Here is a 21,095-nt window from a genome sequence, read left to right as displayed (position 1 = left end):
CTCAATCTGATTCTTCATCGTACACCGAAGGGGTGGAGTTGTGGGGAGTCGGTTGCTACGAGTTCGCGTGTACTTAACGGGGGCAAATTCGACTTTAGAGCAGTGATTGGTATCACACAATGATATTGTTACAGATAAGTTTGTTCTAATTATTGTTGTTATTAGTCATAGTTCCTACAATCAGAAATGCACAGTATATTTTAAAGGTTCGTGAAAATGCACCAACTACGCTTATTGACTAACGGACGTTAATACCTAACCAGTAACTGATTTTATTTGATTAATAGTGTGTTACTCGTAGTAAGGTGCTCTGTTAAAGCTCAAGTCACTGGCACCACACTATAGGTAGATGATACATGATGGACTGACATGATGGACTGATGAAGTTATACCATGCCAAGGCCCAGATACACGGAACGACAAGACAATGAACCCTGTACAGCGGAAAATGACAGAATTGCCCCGACAATATAACAAAATTACATTTCCCCACTTCATCCGTAAGCAAAAGAGTTTACAGCCAAGTGTGAACAAACATTACCTGTTAGTGTTCTATACAAAACTAATAGCTACAACGATTCAATACATTTAACCGATCGTCTAACTATACAATCACAATGGCGGCAAAGAATGGATGTTAATTTGATAAAAAAAAAAAAAAAGATTTAAAACCGCTGTTGAAATTGAAGGCGAATTCACCATTTCGACATATGCATGGGTGTGTTATAGGGCTTTCTGTACTGAGTTCAGCCTTTCCTGTCAATGTTCGTGCTAGTTTGTCTGCCATAGTTAAACTGATTTGCAACTCCAAGGGGAAAGCCTGCAAGTTATGTCAACTCGAGTCGTGAAATACCTATTATTGATTCCGTATATTGTGGCGCTCACATACTCTGCTGCTGTTTTCAGCCCACCATTTTTCTGCTTGTCCTTCACTGAAACGTTTGCGGCTGAAAACAAACAAAACTTCTCAATGAGCTCCAAATTAGAGTTCCAGGAAGAATGTAAGATATCAAGAACAAAGCAACTACATTTGCACTGAGAAATTTGCCCCGTCCACCAGTGAAATCAATGTACCTCACAGTAGAACTTTCAAAAGATACTCCAAAAAGAATAGACAAATCACAAAACTCCCAGATTGATCCTACATAGTATTTGTGAGAGACAGAAAGGGAGTGCATGAAACAGAAGGAACAAAATAGTCCATAAAAGAGCCAATGAAAATCCTTTTATCACAACATGGTCCTGCTTCAATAAAGGACTATAATTTAACAATTTTGTAACCCCAAAGATTCCAGTGCTTTCGCAACTTAGGTACCATTCTCTTCAACTGAATTTCACTTATCTTATCTTATCTTATCTTATTGACCCTTATTGGAAGTTATAAAAGGTGCCTTTTGAATTTATTGACCTTTTAATGGCCCTTATTTTATCTTATCTCATCTTAATAGACCTAAAATAAGTGAAAATGAGGTGAAGAGAACAATAGCGGGCATAATATTATTTGAACCCAACTCTTTGACAGTTTAAAAACACAAAAGACCCACTACACCCTTACCCATGGAGCTAGGTCAAGAATGGAGAGGGTAAGTGATGGCTGTTGGGGAATCAGTGAGGGTGGGCGTGGGTTCATCGAGTGAGAGCATAGTCCACTAAGTAGGATAGACTGATAGAGCAAGGGAAGAAAGGAAAAAAAAATTAACACAAAAACGAAAGAAAATAAGTAAGAAGTTCTAAAACTAACACCTTATAGGAAGTTAATTAAAAGAGGCAGAGAGAGAACATGCACCAACTGACAAAGACTAGTTAGATTGAGTGACAAGTGTTGGCACGGTCATGCACTCATACTCATTAGTCACATGCTCACTTACTAGTGCATATTCCATCAACTCCGCCTCTCCGCATAGATTAGGAGAAAGAGCATGACATTCTACTATCATAGATAGCATAGAGAATACGCTACCCTGAAGAAAGGACCTAATGCAAGTTTGTTGCTCAATACATATGGTATAATACATGTGAAGTTATTTAAATAGTAGTACCTGAATCGCAAACGCTTGAGCTCATTACTGCCTCCTGGTAAGGAGGAAAGAGTTATGTAAACACCAGGCTCATCTTGTACAACCCGCTCTGTTTTTTCAGGCTGTGCCTTTGCTCCATTAGTTGTTAAGGCATCCATATTAATACTTGACTCGTTTTTAGGAGACAAAAGGTTCTCATCAGAGACCTTTCTAAAGGACCCAGAGTACTGCACAAAAAAATCTAGTTTGCTGCTTGCACCTTTTCCTCCTTGTAACTTCTCAGACATCTCTTTCAACTGCAGAACATTTTTCACAACCCATGAGTCAACCACCACAGTTAGGAGTATAATTGCCTTATTTAAGAAATAGCCCAAAAGTTGCATCTCAGGACCTTACATGACATATACTGTTATACAGGGGAGAAGCCATGAATTTAGGCTTGGGGGAGGGGAGGCTCTTATGCAATAAATATTACTTGAATTTTCGTTTACTAGAAAAACTTAAATGCGATTGTAATATATAAAGTAGTCTAGTGCAAATATTGGACAATCCCGTAATTAAATAATTAAAATTCGAGAAAACAAATAAATAAATAAGAATGTTGGTTGCATTGCTAATTAGATTAGAGATGACTGAAAACATTTCTAATCTTTTCCTAGACAAGAAAAAGAGGGAAAAGATTCACCGTAAGGGCATGCTTGGATTGAGGGTAATGCATTAAGGGGGCAATAAAAGTCAAGCTAAAAAAAATAAGGTAATTGAAGATTTGAAGGCTATGTTACTTGGACTCGGGTACTAGTGTCGGACACGGGTAGGTGTCCAAGTGTCCGACTCGGCTAAATTATGAAAAAAATCCAGGATTTAAGTCGAAAATGAAGTGTCGGAGTGTCCGTAACCATGTCGGAGGGTTGAGGGTCCGACACGGGTACTTGAGGGTACGTGTCCAAGTGTCTGACTCGGCTATATTATGAAAAAAATCCAGGATTTAAGTCGAAAATGAAGTGTCGGAGTGTCCGTACCCATGTCGGAGGGTTGAGGGTCCGACATGGGTACTTGAGGTAAAATGAAGAGTCGGAGTAACATTGATTGAAGGTGATGATGAGGGGATGAAGTGGTGGCAAAGAGAACAAGTTAGTGTTGGCAAGAAGAAAATTAAAGGAAAGGGGGAACAAATACCCTCATTATGGGGGAAATATAGTTACCCACCATCCCACTAGGGTGATTATTACCCTCGTTTGGGGGTAATAACTTCCCCCTTCCTCCCTTCTCCTCATAACACCACCACTACCACAACTTCTCATCACAATACCACCATACCTCCCTCCTTACAACCACCTCAATTCACCTTCATTATTCTTTTTTTTTTATGGTGGTTTGACTTTTGTTACCCCCATAATCCATTACACCCAGTCCAAGCATGCCCTAAAAAAGAAAAGGAGAAAAGGGGAAGGCAACAAACCTGTAAATTAATGAAATAAACAACCAATTTTCATGAATATCAAGGATTGATCCTGTGACCATGCGTGCAAGCTGTTCTAAGGCTCCAACCATTTGTTTTTATTTATATTTTTTAAGGGGTTAGCTAAGAAATTTGCTGGTCCACGAAGATGGGCCGTGGGGGCAAGGCCTCAACCAGAAACCCCACCTCCCCCCCCCCCCCCCACCACCACCCACAGCTCCGCACCCGCTGTTATACACAAAAAGGCACAGCTATAAAATGCTTGCTAATGAAGCCTCGTTTATTTGTTTGGTTACCTAAAGACTAAGGAGTCATCACACCTCTTTTATTAGTTTTCCTTAATTTTCTTACCAAATTCGAGAAAGATGAATTATTGTTCCTCAATACAATTGTCACTTTACCTATAGAACTCCAATAACAATCAAAATATCAAATCGGGAATTTTTAAGATTTAAAAAACCATATTTTTAAGAAAGAACAAAGACAAGGACAGGTTAAAGTGACAATAAAAGATACTAAAACTGGATACGAGTAAGAAAAAGAATCTACGAATCATATTCAGAAGTTTTTAAAGGCTATTTACTTATATAGCTTAAAAAATGCATTCCATGTCCTATACTCCTATCATTTTAAATTATAGAGTATCATTTTTAAAAAATTCAAGTCATAAAGAGAACCTATTTATAAGCTTTTTAAAAGCCTATATTCCAATCTTAAAACAGATATCAAGCATACCATGATATGTAGCTATACTAAGTGTTTAGAAATAAATAAAAATACCCAACCGACATGTGCCATTTTCTCATGCAAACTCCAAGGGACGCCTTCTACTAATAATATTAGAAAAAGAAACCATGCCACTGTCAACACAGTCAAGATAATTGTGCGTTATGACAAAAGTGCGGAAAAAATCAATTACTGGAAAACAACAAAGGATTGATGTATTAATAGATGCTGCAAGTATGTTTCCGAAAGGAAAATTTTGCGTCTACAGGGACAGCATGATGATTTTGATATAACTATGCTAATTGATGTGCAACCAACCTGCGCAGTCAAGGAATTGATGATTTCCTTAGCAGCTCTGGATTTCTCAGCCTCATCAACTGCTATCACTTTGGCCTCCTTAAGCTGCTTTCTTGTTTTCTCCAGTTCAGCTTCAAGAAGCTTATTGTCACCAGTAAGCTTTGCTACCTAATAATTGATCAATAATTAGAACATGCAGGGAAAATTTCAGAGCAGTATATTCAAAATCTATTCATTGTTGTTTTGGTTTAATTAAATTTTTTCTCTATGATCAAAATTTATTCGTTGAAGATGTGTTTTACTGAAGTTTATTCTCTATGTTCAGAAATTTTTGCTACAAGTTCAAGATCTATATGTTGCTGATTTTTGATAAAGTTATTCCTTATGTTCAATAGTCTTTATCAGCATGTTCAAAAAATGTTGTCCAGTATGCATCATGATCCCGGGTCCATAGAATAATTATGGTATTCAACGTGACCACATAAGCAAAATGTTTATAAGATAAAAGCCAAAGCTCAGATCCTACACCCGAGAGCATGAGGTACAAGAAACAATGTTCTCAGTTGCATTTTTTTATTACACACACATGTTCTTTTTATCATACTTCCATGTTCTTTTTAGTAAAAGTTACAAGTGCATGAACATATTTTACACCTACATGTTCTTCTAATGCTAAAAAGAATGAAGATTAACGCTCTTGTATTTGGAAGTTGGAACTATATGTTCATTATCTGGAATTAATTGTTCTTTTCAGCGCAGCGAACACATCATGCACTCACGCCTGAAATTAATTTACGGGAAAAATTGATGATATGTCACAAACTTTACATGTTCCAAAGACAGGCTCGCCGCACTTTATAGTTTATACTACCTAAAAGATTAGTAGATTTGAATGCCTGCTGAATAGGGTCGATTTTCATGTCAGTCTTATGCACGTAGCATTTGCTCATCCTATAAGTGGGGCCGTGGGGGTCATAGATGCTTATATTGCACACAACTTGTTACCACATTATATGATTATAAGTAAAAAGAGAGAGATTGCTTAGCTATAGAAAAGTAACTGTAGATCTAAAAGGCATTTTAATTGCTTAAAGTACAAATTACAAAAGAATCTGTTCTCCGGAGAGAATGATACTATTTGTAGCTGGCCTGTAAAGGATGAATAATAACAAGTTACAGTCAGAGGAACACTTAATAATTTTAGTCATATACAAAAAAGTTCAAGAGTATAGTATGTACAACTAGCTCAGTTATAACTTATAAGCCTAGTTCTTTCACCTAGAATTCTAGAAAATTATTTGTTTCTAGAAAACTAAGTTTACATAACACTGGTCTGTTCAGATAAGAATCAGTTAAGGGCTGTAGAATTTATTTCACGACTAAAAAAATGATTGGATCAAATTCAGACATGGGCCAATAAACTGGGATAGGGGTTTTCAGATATAAAGAATATAGCCGAAAAGGAACACGAGAAAACGAAATGGTCAACTATATATTAACATATATATTTTTTTTCTTTCTAAAAAAGCACACTGTCATAGCATACAGGTCATATACTCCCTCCACCCATAGTATTTCCACAGTATACCTATGTTACATTGCCTATTATGTCAAAACTCAGTATGTATATGTTAAGTGTTAGTATCTTATAAATAAAAATCTTGGAAACATATGGGACATGCCAAATTAGTATGCAGTGCAAATACTAAGGAGCGGAGGAAGCATAATATCAGAAGAACAGTATGGACAGCTATACTTTATAAAAAGGCTCACCTCTACTCTTAATTGAACAACTTCTTGCCTCAAATTATCATTCATATGCTTTGAGTTTGGGGCCATAACTTCAGGTGACGTAGGAACGCTAATGGAAGTGATTAACGATGATGATCTAACTGGACTGCACCCTTGTGAAATGGGTGATGCTGCCCGAGAATTCATTCTAGAACCAGGAGCAGAAGCTGAAACTCGTTTATCTGAGGTTCCAAAAATAGGGGATGGAGTGCTTGATAGATGACTGCTTCCAGGTTGAAAGATCCCACCAAAAGTAGGAAGAATGGAGCTCTCTACTCTTCCTGGTTTGATACCACCCTTTGAACGATCATTATCAATTCTTTTCAGGGAATTGACAAATGAGAGTCCCGCAAATTTAGGAAGTAATGTTTCCTTTTCTGCTCCTTCATTGGACTTTTGAAGACTGTTTTTACTGACAGGCCTAGGGATTCGCATGTTTCCACTTTCTGTTGCTTTCTTCAGCTTCACAAAGCAATCATCACAAACCCGGTAAGGCTTATTCATGTTTGGAGCCAAAGAAGCTTTCAGAGATCGGCGGCTGCTGCATACTTTGCAAAATACCTGCCCACAGTTGTAGCAATTGTGACGTTTCCTCCGGAAACCAAATGGGTTATGACAACCAGTACATGTAGAATGGTCAGTCCCCGAAACCCATTTGTGTAAACAGATCGCGGCAGTGAAATTGGATCCACATGTTACACTCTTCACTTGGTTATCTCTCATAAACTCAACAAGAGTAGGTTCATTTCTGTGGCCATTATCTCCATGACCTAATTGCCCATTTGTACCTCTTCCCCAAGTGAAGAGCTCCGCCTTAGATGTTAAAACTGCAACATGATGAGAACCACAGGCAATATCTTCTACAAAATTGTTTGCTATCTTACCCTCAACACGAACTGGGATACTTCCATTAGCTGCAGGACATCCTATTTGTCCATAAGCAGTACTGCCCATTGTATAAACCCGTCCAGTGGTTGTGAGAGCTACAGTAAAATCATGCCCACAAGCTACTTTACAGAAAGTATCCGTCAGCGCTTCTAAAGACTCAGGGATCAGTCTAGCTTCCTTATCACCATGTCCAAGCTGACCTTTATCACCTTCACCCCAGGTAAAAAGCTTCCCTGAAGCTGAGAAAGATTTATCAAATGAAGCTTCAGTTTCCAGCTTGTCAACAATTGCAGCAGTATGCCAAGCACCACAAGCTACCCTTAGCGCTCGTTGTCCTTTTAAGGCTTCAACTTCCCTTGGAACACTGTAGCTTATTCGGTCTCCATGGCCAAGGACACCAAAGGTACCATCTCCAAATGTAAATAGCTGACCAGTTGATAAAATTATAGCAGTATGCCAAGGTCCACAAGAGGCAAAAGATACGTGCCTACCTTCTAAAGGGCCACCTACTCTTTTAGGTATCCAGTGACCTACCTCACTAGCATGTCCAAGCATACCAGAATTCCAGGTACCACCACCCCATGTAAAAAGATCACCAGATGTGGTAATGGCACAAGTATGGTACTCTCCACATGCAACTAGTTCAATATTCATGCCACTAAGACCTTCAATCAGCTTCGGATTGGAAACATCAACTTCCACTCCATGCCCAAGCCTTCCTCCTGACTCCTCTCCCCAACTGAAGATTTCCCCTTTCCTGGTAACCAACACTGCATGCCTGACACCACAGGCTATATGATGAACATCAAGGACCACCGTTGATTCTATTGCCTTGGGCAGATTAGCATCAAACTTGCCTCTGTGTACAACTCCAAGGGAGCCACCACCCATGATGCCCTCACCGATGCTTTCTCCCCATATGAAAACATCACCCAAGGAATCAAGATCATCAAGAAAAGATCCCTGACTTGATGAACTTAACATACTTGATGAACTAATTCGAACACTTTCAGATGATGAATTTCGGCCTGTAAAATTTTCTACATTGTTTGATAGTGGTAAGCCAGTAACAAAGGTAGATGCTTCAACCTGACTGTAGTTGTTGGATGCTGCAGTATACAGTATTATGTCGGAGAATGCATTTCCCAACCCAGTTTGTGGAGGACTCTCAAGAGGCACCTGACAGACAGCACTCCCAGCATCCTAATGTAATTCAAACACAAACATGCAATAAGTCATAACTGGAAGATTGTTCATGTTCCAATATATGCTATACCAAATTAGGAAAGTTTTGGAACAGACAAGTGATGCAAATGTTTGATGATTTCTCCGAGTAATTGAACCATCGGCAGATGATGTACTACTCTCCCTCGCTTCATTTCTCCACTTACGCCAGCCATTATTAGAAATTAGTGCCTTGAGACCAACAAACCAGACTTCAGCTTCATCCTTGTCTTTGCATATCTATCAAAGGGCCAGAACAACAATTATAAGAATATTAGGAACCCCTTTTCAATTTCAACAAGTAAACTAATGCATTCTGCATGTGCACATGAAATTACACACACAATATGAATTACCAGAAATGATAACAAATGGATCCTGAAATTCAAATTTTGGAAAATCTTTAACGTTCATGATAAATGACTCACCAAATCCAAAGATCTGTCATTGTATACAAGAGAAAATGATTGATACTCCTTTTCAGGACGGGGGTACCGCTTAAAAACTCCCTGAAAATGGAGGAAAATTACTTCAATTAAAATTTTCAGGATAAAAATTATATCAATAATAAACAACTAAAGTCAGAAGGCATCTCAGCCACTCATTTCCTACATTTTTTTATGCTTAAGACGTGAGAAGATTATCTCAAGGGACTGCAAGGGAGGAAGAGGTATGGTGGACCCAACAGCCAAGAAGTATTGGGATGAAATAACAAATGCAGGACTTAGAACTTTAGAAGTGAGTGAAGATATGATACTTAATAGAAAACAACAGAATTCTATGGTCAAAGTAGCTGACAAGAAGTAGATCTTCTCTTTTCCTCTTGTCTAGATGCAAACTCAATATGCATTTTCCCTTTTCCATCCCTTCACTCTTCATGATTGTTAAGGTATATTAGTATATTACTATACGTGACTGCTTCATGATTGTCAAGGTGACTCTGTGTGTGTTTGTGCTCACATGCATAACTTAACTTTTTATTTCCTACAAGTCCTCTAAAACATATCTGTAACCAATCCACGATCTCTAAAGGGAAAACTCAACACTCCTTGTCCAAACTAACTCGCTACTTCTAATTGGTAAAAAAAACATGTGAATAAAACTCACTATTAGCACAACAAAGCATCTGGTGAAATATCCAACCCAGCCGTCGCTTTGACGGATGCCATTAGTGTTAATCCTAAGCCCTCACTTTTAAAGGCACCCTTGCTTCTAAAGCTGGAAACTGACGAGGTTGATCCAAATAATTGAGAAAATATTTGCAAGAGAACATTAATGTAAACTAAGTTGGTATTTGACTGAGTGTAAATTCAGTTCATATTACTTGCCCGTTATTTTGTAGAGAGAAATTATTTGACTTAGGAGTCAAGCTGTGTGCATCTGAAAATTTTAGAACTTAATTCAGTGACATAGATACTTATGGTTTTTTTTTGTTGTTGTTGCTGTATTATAGTTGCTGCAGCTGCTGAAGTGCTGCTATTTAATCGTTTTCCATGCTTTATTTATCTTGTTTTCAGTTTAAGAATATATAGTTCCGATGAAAAAGGTATAGATTTACAAGGGGAAAACTTCACCACAAGGAAGAATGTAATGGAGCAATAGGGACATCAATGTTTGACAATCAATATAAATTTTATCAGTTTACCAAGTAGATTGATACATCATCTCTGCAACTGAATTACTTGCTTAAATCTCAAGCAACAAACATTCATGACCTATTCTTAATCACTTGCAAGTTGCAACAACAGATGGTATGAAGGGGAGAAACACCAAAAACAACCCTTGTAAAATAAACTTGAAGAAAATTATAATATGCAGCCCCATAAATTAGTAGATATCTCTGACAACCCAATATACAGCAGTGTATCTCATTCCCCCAACTGAACCACAGCCAATAAGTGCTACCACGCCATCTACTTTCTCCCTCACAAGGTAATAAGGTACGTAATATATACTAAGTATCTAAGATGATTATATTTCATATCTTTAACAAAATTGTAAAACAGATCACTTATTAGAAACGGGCTGCATTAATATTTATTATATTTGCATTTTTTCCTTGTCATGTTTTGAAATTTAAATATTGAAGTCCTGACAATTTTTTTCTTGTTATATTTTGAAATATACATGTTGGAGCCCCAAGTGAAGAAATATCTTTGATCTGCTACTGAATGCCATGCATCTTCAAAAGCCAATGAATACACTGTCACTGTAACACAGAACTGACTCGAGCATCATTTTAGGTTGACAGATGGAAAGAAGCATACATAAGAGTCCGATAAGAATTAAGTAACTAAGAATCGTATGACACTCACTGACTCAAGAAAAGTGTACATTCAAGTACATGCCTATTGCATGGGGGCGCTACAGCCTACAGGGATGTTAATAAACTTGCTAATCCCCCTGCAAACCAAGAAAGGCGGATTAATGCAAGAAAGGGGTACATTTTGGCCTAATTTACAAATCTAGGTAGCAAATCACGTTCCCTTACACAATCTTGTACTCGAAAATAAAGTAATAGTGTACAGGGGAAAATGGCTGGTCACTCCAGCTATCAGTTGCCACATTAAATTGGAGTATGTTCCATAAAAAAAAATCCACTACATTTTCAGAAATCACACTATAAAATCCCCTTTTTTTGTCTAAACCACGGATACAGCCGGTCTTTTTATTGGGATTCTATTTAAATTAATGCTTCAGATCAAACTATTTTACACGACTTCTTTTTAAGTACTAAAATAAGGATCAGAATTGAAGCCAGACATTAAAATGTGGCTGATTCATATCGTATTGGCCGAGAAGCTGACATACAACATTTACCGGTGTGTACCGGTTTGATTAAATTCTTCAGCTTCATGGACGAAAGAAGTATCAGATTGAGCCAAAATTTTATATCATAAAGCATCTGGCCAAAAGCAAATGAAACCAACAAGAACAAGGAAATATGAAACACAACATAGTTTCCTTTTTCCAAAAGACTGAAACATAAAACATTTCAATGAACCCGTTTAATAAGGGATGAAATTGCATGACTAGCCATTTGCGATGCCCGTCAACATAGAACAACTTTCCCCATACACATTCCCGGTTCCGTTTACAATCTCCAATATTTCAAAAACATAGTGAATCGATCAGTAACTTAATCATCCTAAACAAAAAGGAAAAAACTAATTTCATGATGATGGGGATGGAGATGGAGATGGGGCAAAGAGTTATTGAGAAGAAGACATTCAAAGCCTTGTTCCCAAAAGAGTGGGTCGGTTGCATGATTCAAGAGTTTATTTCTCGTGGTCATCCAGGGGATCCTCTTCCTCCATTTTCCTCTATCTAGTTCTACGTGCTCTTGTAAACCTACTTTCTTCATGTCATTCTTAACTCCCTCTATCCAGGTCATGTTTTGGCCTCCACCAAACCCCAGAATACTAAAAAAAAAATCCACCATAGCCTTCAGTCACTAAAGTAGCACAAGTTTTCTTTTTGTTACTCCATATAAGAGAATAGGCGTACACTGTAAGCTAAAAAAAACAATAAAATTTATACGAAATGTGAAATTTTCTATGAATAATCCAATCAAAGGGAACAACGGAGAAAATATAAACAACATGCACAGCAAGATAAAACAAAGCCACACATCCCCAATCTGCTAGAAGTCTATTGGTGACAGAGGGAGTAGGTTTCAGCAGTACCCTAGTATCTTTCAAGAGACTCCTGCCTTGAATAAAACATAGGAAGACAGCATGCATATAACTTTTATAGTTCACAAGGCATAGACTTGTTTGATACCTCACAACAATTGGGACCAAGATACAACTAACTCAAACTCTGATTTAATCGATCAGAATCCAAAGCCCACGAGTTCTACGGTGATTTCTTCTGTGTAGTTTAAGTTTGGTGCACCAACTGACTTATACAATTCTTTAATTGGCTAGAGATGGGGGATAAGACTTACAGTTCTCTGCCCAGGAATAATCCTCGTAATCTGACTGACTTTAAGCTGTTTCTCCTCCTTCCCAGAGTACCATATCAATACAGATTCATCCTGGTTATACAAAGCAAAAGAGTCAACAGAATTTATGCAACAAGTCTAAAAATGAATGCTAAAAAGTAAATAAACCCAGCTTCCCTAAGATTAAAAATCAACACAGCTTCCCTAGCATATCAACCCAGCTTCCCTAATAGATCAACCCAGCTTCTCTAATAAATCAAGTCTAAAAGATAAAACCACTGCTTGACTTTCGTGGAAGGTATGTGAAGATAGAGGTAGGACAGAAGCAGATATTATCCAGTAATGCTGAACAAAGAAAAGACCACCATTTTTGAGAAATGAGAGAGAATATATTATTTTAAAGTGCAATATATCTTCAGTGCCTTGCAAGAAAGCTATTTACCCATATCTAAATTTGATCTTGTCAAGAATATCAAGTCATTCATCCTTCAGTACATATGATGTAATGCATCAGTTTAGAAATACAGAAACATTATTACATAGTTGTTTGCTTGTGTCATTAATATGTGTCAAGCACCGAAAACAAGCAAAAAAAATTTACATTAGAAAGCCGGAATGGGCAGAACTTAGGCTTCCCTCTTCGCCCATACTTCAGCAAAGTTGCCCCTTTCTTCAATGCAGTAACCGCCTGAAAACGGTTCCAAAGTCAGAATATTTAGTGATGGCGAACCCATGGTTACAACTTACAAGAGAAAACAGGTTCAAAAACGCTGTATATCATCCATAACACAGATCTTGAGGAAAATGTATTCCAAAATCTTTTGATTGATTTAAAGTAATTGAGATTAAAAGGACAAACTCTTAACTACAGAACCAATGATTGCTTCTTAACTAAGCACTAGTTACTACAGTGAAAAACTAAGCACTATCAGATTTCAGCAGCTGCCATAAACAAAATTACTCCTATACAATCATAAAAGTGATCTAATTATGGAAAAACCATCTAAGAAGAAAATCAAATTCCACAGATCTAGCCAGAAAAGGTTTCGGCATTGATCCGGCCTGTGTTCATTCTTTCTGTTGCTACACGACTCTCTTCACATGGGTCACTCAAAAGATGCCATATCAGTACTTTAATAGCTCCCTTCTTGGGCAGGAAACAATAAGTTCATTGCATTTCCTGATCTGTCATTGTCAACGCAAAATTAGCTTGGTATTTTTGATACACTATACCCTGTGTTCAAATTATCAGTTTGAACCCAACGGGGTTGACACTAATAGACCAACATATCTAGGTGATATGCTAAGGACGCTTTTAGCCAACCTACTTCCTCCAAGATTAAACATTACTAATAACCTACTCTCTTTTTGAGCGTAAACTTACCGCTGATTTCTCTCGTCATATATTGACAAAATTTATAGAGTTCAATACTTTCTCTGTTTCACAAAACATGAACCATGTTTTTACTTTAGTTTTTAAACTATTCACATACTAACATTGACCATATTTCTTACTAATATGAAAAAATAAATTCATAGTTTTACTTATTGTTGGTCTAATATCAATGTACAGTACAGAAAAAAATATATAATGTTGACCCTAAAGTTTTGATGATGACAAAGCAAACTCCTGACAATTGGTTAAGTTATGTTGCATAATAGGTTCCGAGATCCTTAGAGGGATAATGCTAAGTTAAGGAGATCCTGAGTTGGATAAACTAAGCAACGTGGAATATAAGCAAGTAATTGATCCATGTCAGACACTACATTGAAGATATAATCATAAAGCAAGTTTACAAAGGCGAGATCCTTAGGCGAGTTCCTAAGGCGAGATCCTCATATATTATGTGGATCCTCGATGTTCCAGAGAAGGAACAAATTGGGAAGACTTCGAGTGAAGCTTCTAAAGGTGCAACATGAAGACTACAACATATGAGTTTATGTTTAGGATTTATGTAAGTATTTAATATTGTTTATACGTAATTTGGAACGAAAGGAACCTAAGTATTTTGGTACGTTTTAAATTGAAATATATTAACTGTAATTATAAAAGAGTTTTAAGTTGGAAAATCTATGTAAATAAATAAAATGAATTTAATTAATAAATGTAAACATAGGATTCTGTTTTCATTCTCCTTGTTTCTCAAGCAAAAGATTTTCCATGATCCTTAAAACTCTCCCATGTATTTCTGTTTAAACGTGCATTTAGTGTTTTGATTTGGTCTCCCTGTTTCTCTCCAACTATGCCCATGTTACTGAGCAGTAACAGTTAGTGGGTAGTTGAGGAGAACATGGGTACCTAACCTTAGGTAAAACTCTCCTATAAAAGGAGAAGAGTTTTGGCTTTTCAAAACACAACTGATTTCTACAAAATCTATATTAAAGAGCTTAAACGTTTTAAAAGAATCAGTTGGCAAAATAGAGTGTTCCTTGAGTTCCTTATTACTATAAGCTTTATTACGTACTAGAATCTATCAATCATATTGTATTTTGGGTTTAAGGATTGAGTGATCCTTGAGTGACTTAGAGTTAAGTCAAAGAGAGAAAGAGCGACTAAGAGTTTAGTCAAAGAGAGAAACAGTGACTTAGAGTTAAGTCAAAGAGAAAAGGAGCGACTTAGAGTTAAGTCAGAGAGAGAAAGAGTAGCACAGTAATCGAAGGGGATTGCTGTGGGGAACTCGTGTTCGAGAGGAACTCGAGTTAAAGAGTGTATTTGTAATAGAGTTATTGCATTAATACAAAAGAGTAGTGAGGTTCTTCTTGATTAGGGTCAAGAAGGTTCCTCCATTTTATATCTTTCTTCGCTCATTGTTCTCAGTCTCTTTATTGTTTAAATTCCGCAAGAAACTTACCCAAGTTCCCAAGAAACAATTCACCCCCCCTCTTGTCAAGTGTTCCTACTCAACTAACATATAATAATTATTTCTAATATATAATTTAATTATTAACAGTCAAAGTTGTTTTGTTGGCAACGTAAAAGTCAAAATGGTGCATGTATTGTGAAACGTGAAAAGAGGATATTGATGTCATAATTAAAGTAAGAGTATTCTTTAACAAAATTCTACCAATTATATCGATGTAATTTTAAAAGAAATTATCAATCAAAGTCCATCCGAAAAAGTTGAAGCGGCAATTGATATGGAATGGAGGGAGTAGAAAGCTATGAACACATACATTCAAACAAAATAGTCAGTTCAATCTTCATACTTATAACTGTGTAGAATATTGATTATACTCTTTCATTGACATACTATTCACGCCCATGATTGAATGAGGGCTTGTGTAATTTGTAATTTGATTATAGGTCACGGGTTCGAACCCCATCCCCCATTTGTAATTTGTAATGTTCTTGTGGCTCATTCGCACTAGAAAAAAGAACACTCATGATCGACACCATTTTTTATTAATAAGATACATATCATAAAAACCGAATCTAGCTTTTGCTGCGTCCCTCAATTGAAATGGTAAATGTTGGTTATGAGTAGATCTCGTGTGTTAAATTCGCCAATATAGACCAAAATTAGTCTTTTAGGGTGCAAAAATGAATCTTTTGTGTAATTTTATTTTTCATTTGTCTAAAGGGTTGAGTGAAGGCCTTGAAATGGGCAGGTCTTGCACATTCATTAATTTCACTCACTTGCCCTCAGATTCATCTCAACTGTTTCACCGAATAAACAAGCAATCCTTATTTCATCTATTCCATGACCGAAAAGGGGGGTTTTACGCAAAAGAGAGCGCTAGGGAAAAATGGAAAAAGAGATAGAAAGTCGCAGAAGTGCTTCTCCAGGGCTAAAACTGTGATTAGATCTATCCTTTCAGTTTGTCTCCTTTTTAGTACATTTTGAAGCAAATTCAGGTCAATAAATCTTCATTAAATTCTTTATTAGCAGCTCCTGTCTTCGTCTATAGTTATCCCTAAATTCATAAACTCGAGATCTAATTACAGCCTTAGCAGAAAAAATCCAGGGTCCCACACTTTCCAAATAGTTTGTTTAGCTTTTTGCTTAACATAAAATCTACTCGAAACATATTTTGTCTTCATATATCCTTAATATCATCCAAAAAACGAATAATGAAAACATCCCGAATTGTAGAGTATTGCATTCCGTGTTCTAAAGTTTAGGTATTGATGTTTCCTACAACCTTGATTTATAAGTTGGAAATACATATCCAAATGCTCCGTCTTAGTTCTACAGACTAACCCTCTGACTCTTAAGGTATAATGGTATATCTCCAAAATTACTACTCATTGCTACCTTTTATATTACATTACACAAAAACGAGTACCCAAGTAATACACAGCACAGTCTTTTGGAGCATTATGCAACTTGCAACAATGAAGTGCTTTCTACCTTCATTTAGCAGTCACCTGCTGATCTCAGCTCCTTCATACATGTTTCTATTAACTCAGCTATATGCAATAGGATTAGGAGCCCCCTGTAACTCTAAGCAGCACCTCCATACAAAATTCTCTAAGGAACTAATTATGAGCCTGTTTAGGTTTGCGTGTGGCATTTCTAAGTTATAACCTCTATGCAGTCCATAGCATTGGGTGCTTTTCAAACATATTTTCTTACAGGTGTCCAGCGTAAATTGGCATGCTCTTTTGATCCCAAAATAATCCTCCTCTTTAACTTTGGCATGAAGATAAAGAATTTTCAAGTAACTGGGACTTAGATATCATATATCAAACCATAATGCTGCATACGGAAAAGTTCAGAACTTCAGATGATCTCCCCAATATAACATTAGCAAAAAAAAAGAAGAGAAAAAGGAACTGATTTTGAACTTTATAGAATCATAGGCACAATTTTCCAGCAACCACTTAAGTTTTTGGTAGTTGGATATGTGTTCATAGAGGGAAGATCAAAACCCAAATGTTTCCGCAGCCATGAAACTCCCCTGTTAGCAAATATATACTTCAAAAACTTAAAAGTAGCTAAGGGGATAATAGCAAATATGTCTACGACTATTTTATGAGCTCATCAGCACGTACTACCCTATCAAGTGAAGGGGAAGAAAATTGACAGTCAACTTTGCCTTCCTAACTGCATTTGAATAAAGAAAAGTCCTTTGAACACTCTCAGTACTCATTTCTAGAAAATTCGCAGTCTCTTCAACCTAAATCACCAAATGTTACAATGTGCTACCCTCACTCCCTCAGACCCTTCTTATACCATATGATCAGAGGTTACATTGAAGCAACGCTGCAACTCGCTTCAGTGTTAGCTTTCACATTAAAAGCCTGTGTTTCTTTTTCGTACCCATGATAAGTATACACTAAAACATAAACTTCCACACTACCGGTTGGGATTCTTTTTGTTATAAGATGAAAAGTAAATCATCCATTTACAAACTGAAGTACTAAACATTCAACATATCAAGCAAAAAACATGAGCTAATCAACCATGACATATTAATTTCTTATACAACATACCAAGCAAAGAACATCCAACACAAAATAATTTCAAATAGCACAAAACAACTAATCACATTATACAACCCCCTTCTTTGAAACGAAAAAGGGAAGAGAAAACTACCTGTTCAATGTCCCTTTCCCCGGGTCCACCCCTATGCGAATCACCCATCTACGTTGCGAAATCCAGTGTCGTTGTGATCTCCCCAGCCTCAAATCACCCATTTGAAGCAATCCAAAAACTCCTAATACTAAACCTAAAATTCAGTGAATTGACTACTAACCCCATATAATAACAATGCCAATTATGCTAACCATCATCGCTTTTCTACCCCAAAATTTGTGTAAGCCATCATCATCATCATAATGTAACTCCAAAACGCATTATTCTCCAGCTCACCTACTCCACAAAAACACCAAACACTCAAAATTGTAAAAATATCCTCCAAAATGCAAAATCAGCCCAGAAATCAACTCTTGAAACTCTTTTATCTCACTAATCCGTAAACCCTAATATCAAAATCACCTCAAACTCAACTCAAACAAAATTTAACTACTTAAAATCACAAATAAGCTCTGCATTTACCTCAATCAAAATCCAAAATTCACCAAAACAATCCCAAAACTCCTCCAGGGGAAAAAAATGAAGAAATCTTCAAATACCTTAACCAATTTGACTTCTTCGAAGCTTCAAAAAAATGCAAAAAAAATTACGAATCCGTCAAAACTGCTGACTTTTTTTCCCGATCAAAAACTCAGAAAAATCTAAAAATCTAAAAATCTAGCGAATTTGATTAACGTAAAGTATACAATACCTAAATTCTCTCTCCCTCTGTTGTGTGTGTTTTCTCTCACCTCCCTCCCCTTACCTCTGGTGTGTGCAACAAATGTAAAATGTGACAAGAACTAAGCATCGACACTTTGAACAAGTGTCGACTTTGCTAATTAATTTTAAATTAATTTTAATTTAATTTAAAAAGAGTTGGTTGGGGTGCCACATAAGATACCTGGACTTTATTTGGACTTCCCCAGGCTATATTTATGTTGTCTTTTCATTGACAAAGTAGGCCCAAATTTTTAAAGAATAGATATTGGGCCCACTTTGATGCTTTTGTTTTTTAGTGGGGGTCTACTGTAGCTACTGTTTTTCCCGCTTTTCTTTTAAGTTTTCTGTTTGTTATTTGTCATAATCTCACGTGATCCTGCATTTTAATTTTTAAGGGATCACCAAGTGCCCACCATGTTCTATGGAGCACTCCGTAATTGGTTAGAACTTCCGCAAATCGCCAAGCCACAACATTTGTATTCCTTTTATTTTTACTTTTTAAAAAATAAAGGTCTTGCATGCTAGAGTGTACAATAAATTTATCGTATATTAAAATTATTTTTACCTAGTTTTTTTTAATCATAATCCAGTTTTTGTATCTTTAATATGTTTTTATTGACTTTTATATTATGAAAAAAATGATAGATAGATATTTTACAGTGTTAAATGATTAATTTTATACATTATTAGTGATTTTTAAGAAATAATTTTTATAAAAAAATTATAACTTTTTATAGCTAACTTTTACATATATCGGATTAACTTTTAAGCATTTTTAGTTAACTTTTACAACGGTGTACAATATTTATTATAGACCACTTTTAATTTTATTAATACGGTACATCACTTTTGGACAATATTCATTAACTAACTTTGACAATTATTCTTTCACATTATGTAAAAACAAACATAGTCAAGTGAGATCTTGTTAAATTCGTATCAATGTGAGGATTCCAAATATCAATTTTTTATAATTTTTACTTACACGCAATTAGAGATATTCATGTTCAAAGAAGCATGTTGGAATACGTGAAAAAAGAAATGATGCATCTATTGCGAAGCGGAAGAAGTAGTTTGAGTGTAGAGCTGATCAACATGAGCCTGGTCCGGTGGCTCGACCTGAATTTAGCGGGTTTTGGGCAGAATTTTTATGCCCGATTTCTTAGCCAACCCGATTTTTGATATTTTTGCGGGTTTAGGACAACGTAAAATTATAGTTTTAGTTATAAAATTGACCCGACCCAAAAGGCCGCTATTTTTACCAAGAAATAGTTGGTTTTGGACACACGAAATTCGGCCCAAAGCTTGACTCGGCCCGATCTAATGTAATGGATAAATTTTTAAGGCCGCAACCCTACCGACCTGTATTTTGATCAGGTCTATTTGAGTGGTAGCTTATATTGTTGCTCATGGATGGAGATGCTTCATGTTGCCTTCTCAAAAGAAGGCTTTGTTAGGTGACTAAAAATTTCCAGAACATTTAAATGACAATTATGTAGCAATTGGTTGAATTATATATTGGGCCAAACTTTTAGTGATTTAGGTTAGTCACTTGGGAGTTGGGCAAATAAACTATGAAAATGTGAAGCTATAGTATCTATCCATTGTAAGGGAAGATTCTAGATATGCTTATTATGATAAGAAACTCATAATGCTCGTAATAGTGTGTACATCTATTTTACTCCGTAACAAATAAGGTGATGAGTTTCCAACCATAATTTAAGAAGGTTAAAATCATTCACAACACGGAAGTTAGTCGATGTATATTGTAAATAGAGCATTCTTTTGGCAACAAAGTTCCCTTATTAATTCCCATGTGTACGTAGCTCTCTTTAATTCTAATTTCTTTTGTTCACCGCATTATACCCACATATAATATATTTTCAAGCCCTAACACCCGCTCGATAATCATAAGTTCACTATTTTAGACATAGGAATGCATTTTTAATGTATATATCTGGAGGAATAATGCTCTTTCTTCCTATATAAGTACTCCGTACTCTTTATAAGGTTTGTGTGTGTATGTGTGTGTGAGTGATAGTACTCCGATCCTTAAAAGAAGACTTGTTCATCTTCTTTTAAAAGTACAGAGTACATTTTAAAGGATTTAAGTCAAGGTGTATATTTGTTAGAAACCTTGAATCAATTTCCTCCCTTCGAACTTACGATGTTTATGAAGTTGGTCTAACATTGCCAGTAACATAAATCACTCTGATTTTTACTTGTGATTCTTTGATTACCTTTCTTGCATCCAACTATGATATCCTAAAACTAATTATACATATTCCTTAATCTTTGTTATTATATTGAATAGCCTAGAAAATTATACAAAGTATAAGTCCCCTTAAAGGGAATACAAGCAATTGAAAAGAAAAAAAAAACGAAGTAGAATACAACAGATAATAAAACTTTTATAAAAAAAAAAAGTCATTTCTGTATGCAGATACGGATTGCCATTTTTTTCTAATTAATACTGTGTCCTTTCTCTTTCATGGACGTTTATA

General features: G+C 36.2%; 1 protein-coding gene across 2 annotated transcripts; it reads right to left on the bottom strand.

Moving 5' to 3' along the window:
- Positions 1-457: 457 nt before the first annotated feature.
- Positions 458-18,766, bottom strand: LOC110806127 (PH, RCC1 and FYVE domains-containing protein 1). Of its 2 annotated transcripts, XM_022011776.2 has the most exons (10): positions 18,352-18,723; positions 17,890-18,165; positions 12,951-13,037; positions 12,353-12,442; positions 8,832-8,912; positions 8,482-8,643; positions 6,274-8,382; positions 4,522-4,668; positions 2,040-2,314; positions 458-947 (listed from the first exon to the last, which is right to left on the bottom strand). In XM_022011776.2, exons 2-10 carry the CDS (start codon positions 17,935-17,937, stop codon positions 857-859), a joined length of 3,090 nt encoding a protein of 1,029 aa, XP_021867468.1. In that variant the 5' UTR covers positions 17,938-18,165; positions 18,352-18,723; the 3' UTR covers positions 458-856. The 2 variants fall into 2 exon arrangements, with proteins under 2 accessions (XP_021867468.1, XP_021867459.1); XM_022011767.2 differs by having other exon boundaries at positions 17,890-18,766.
- Positions 18,767-21,095: the final 2,329 nt, after the last annotated feature.

The sequence above is a fragment of the Spinacia oleracea genome, chromosome 1 (genome assembly GCF_020520425.1).
Source record: "Spinacia oleracea cultivar Varoflay chromosome 1, BTI_SOV_V1, whole genome shotgun sequence".
Lineage (NCBI taxonomy): Eukaryota > Viridiplantae > Streptophyta > Magnoliopsida > Caryophyllales > Amaranthaceae > Spinacia > Spinacia oleracea.
This window is presented reverse-complemented; position numbering and strand designations above follow the sequence as displayed.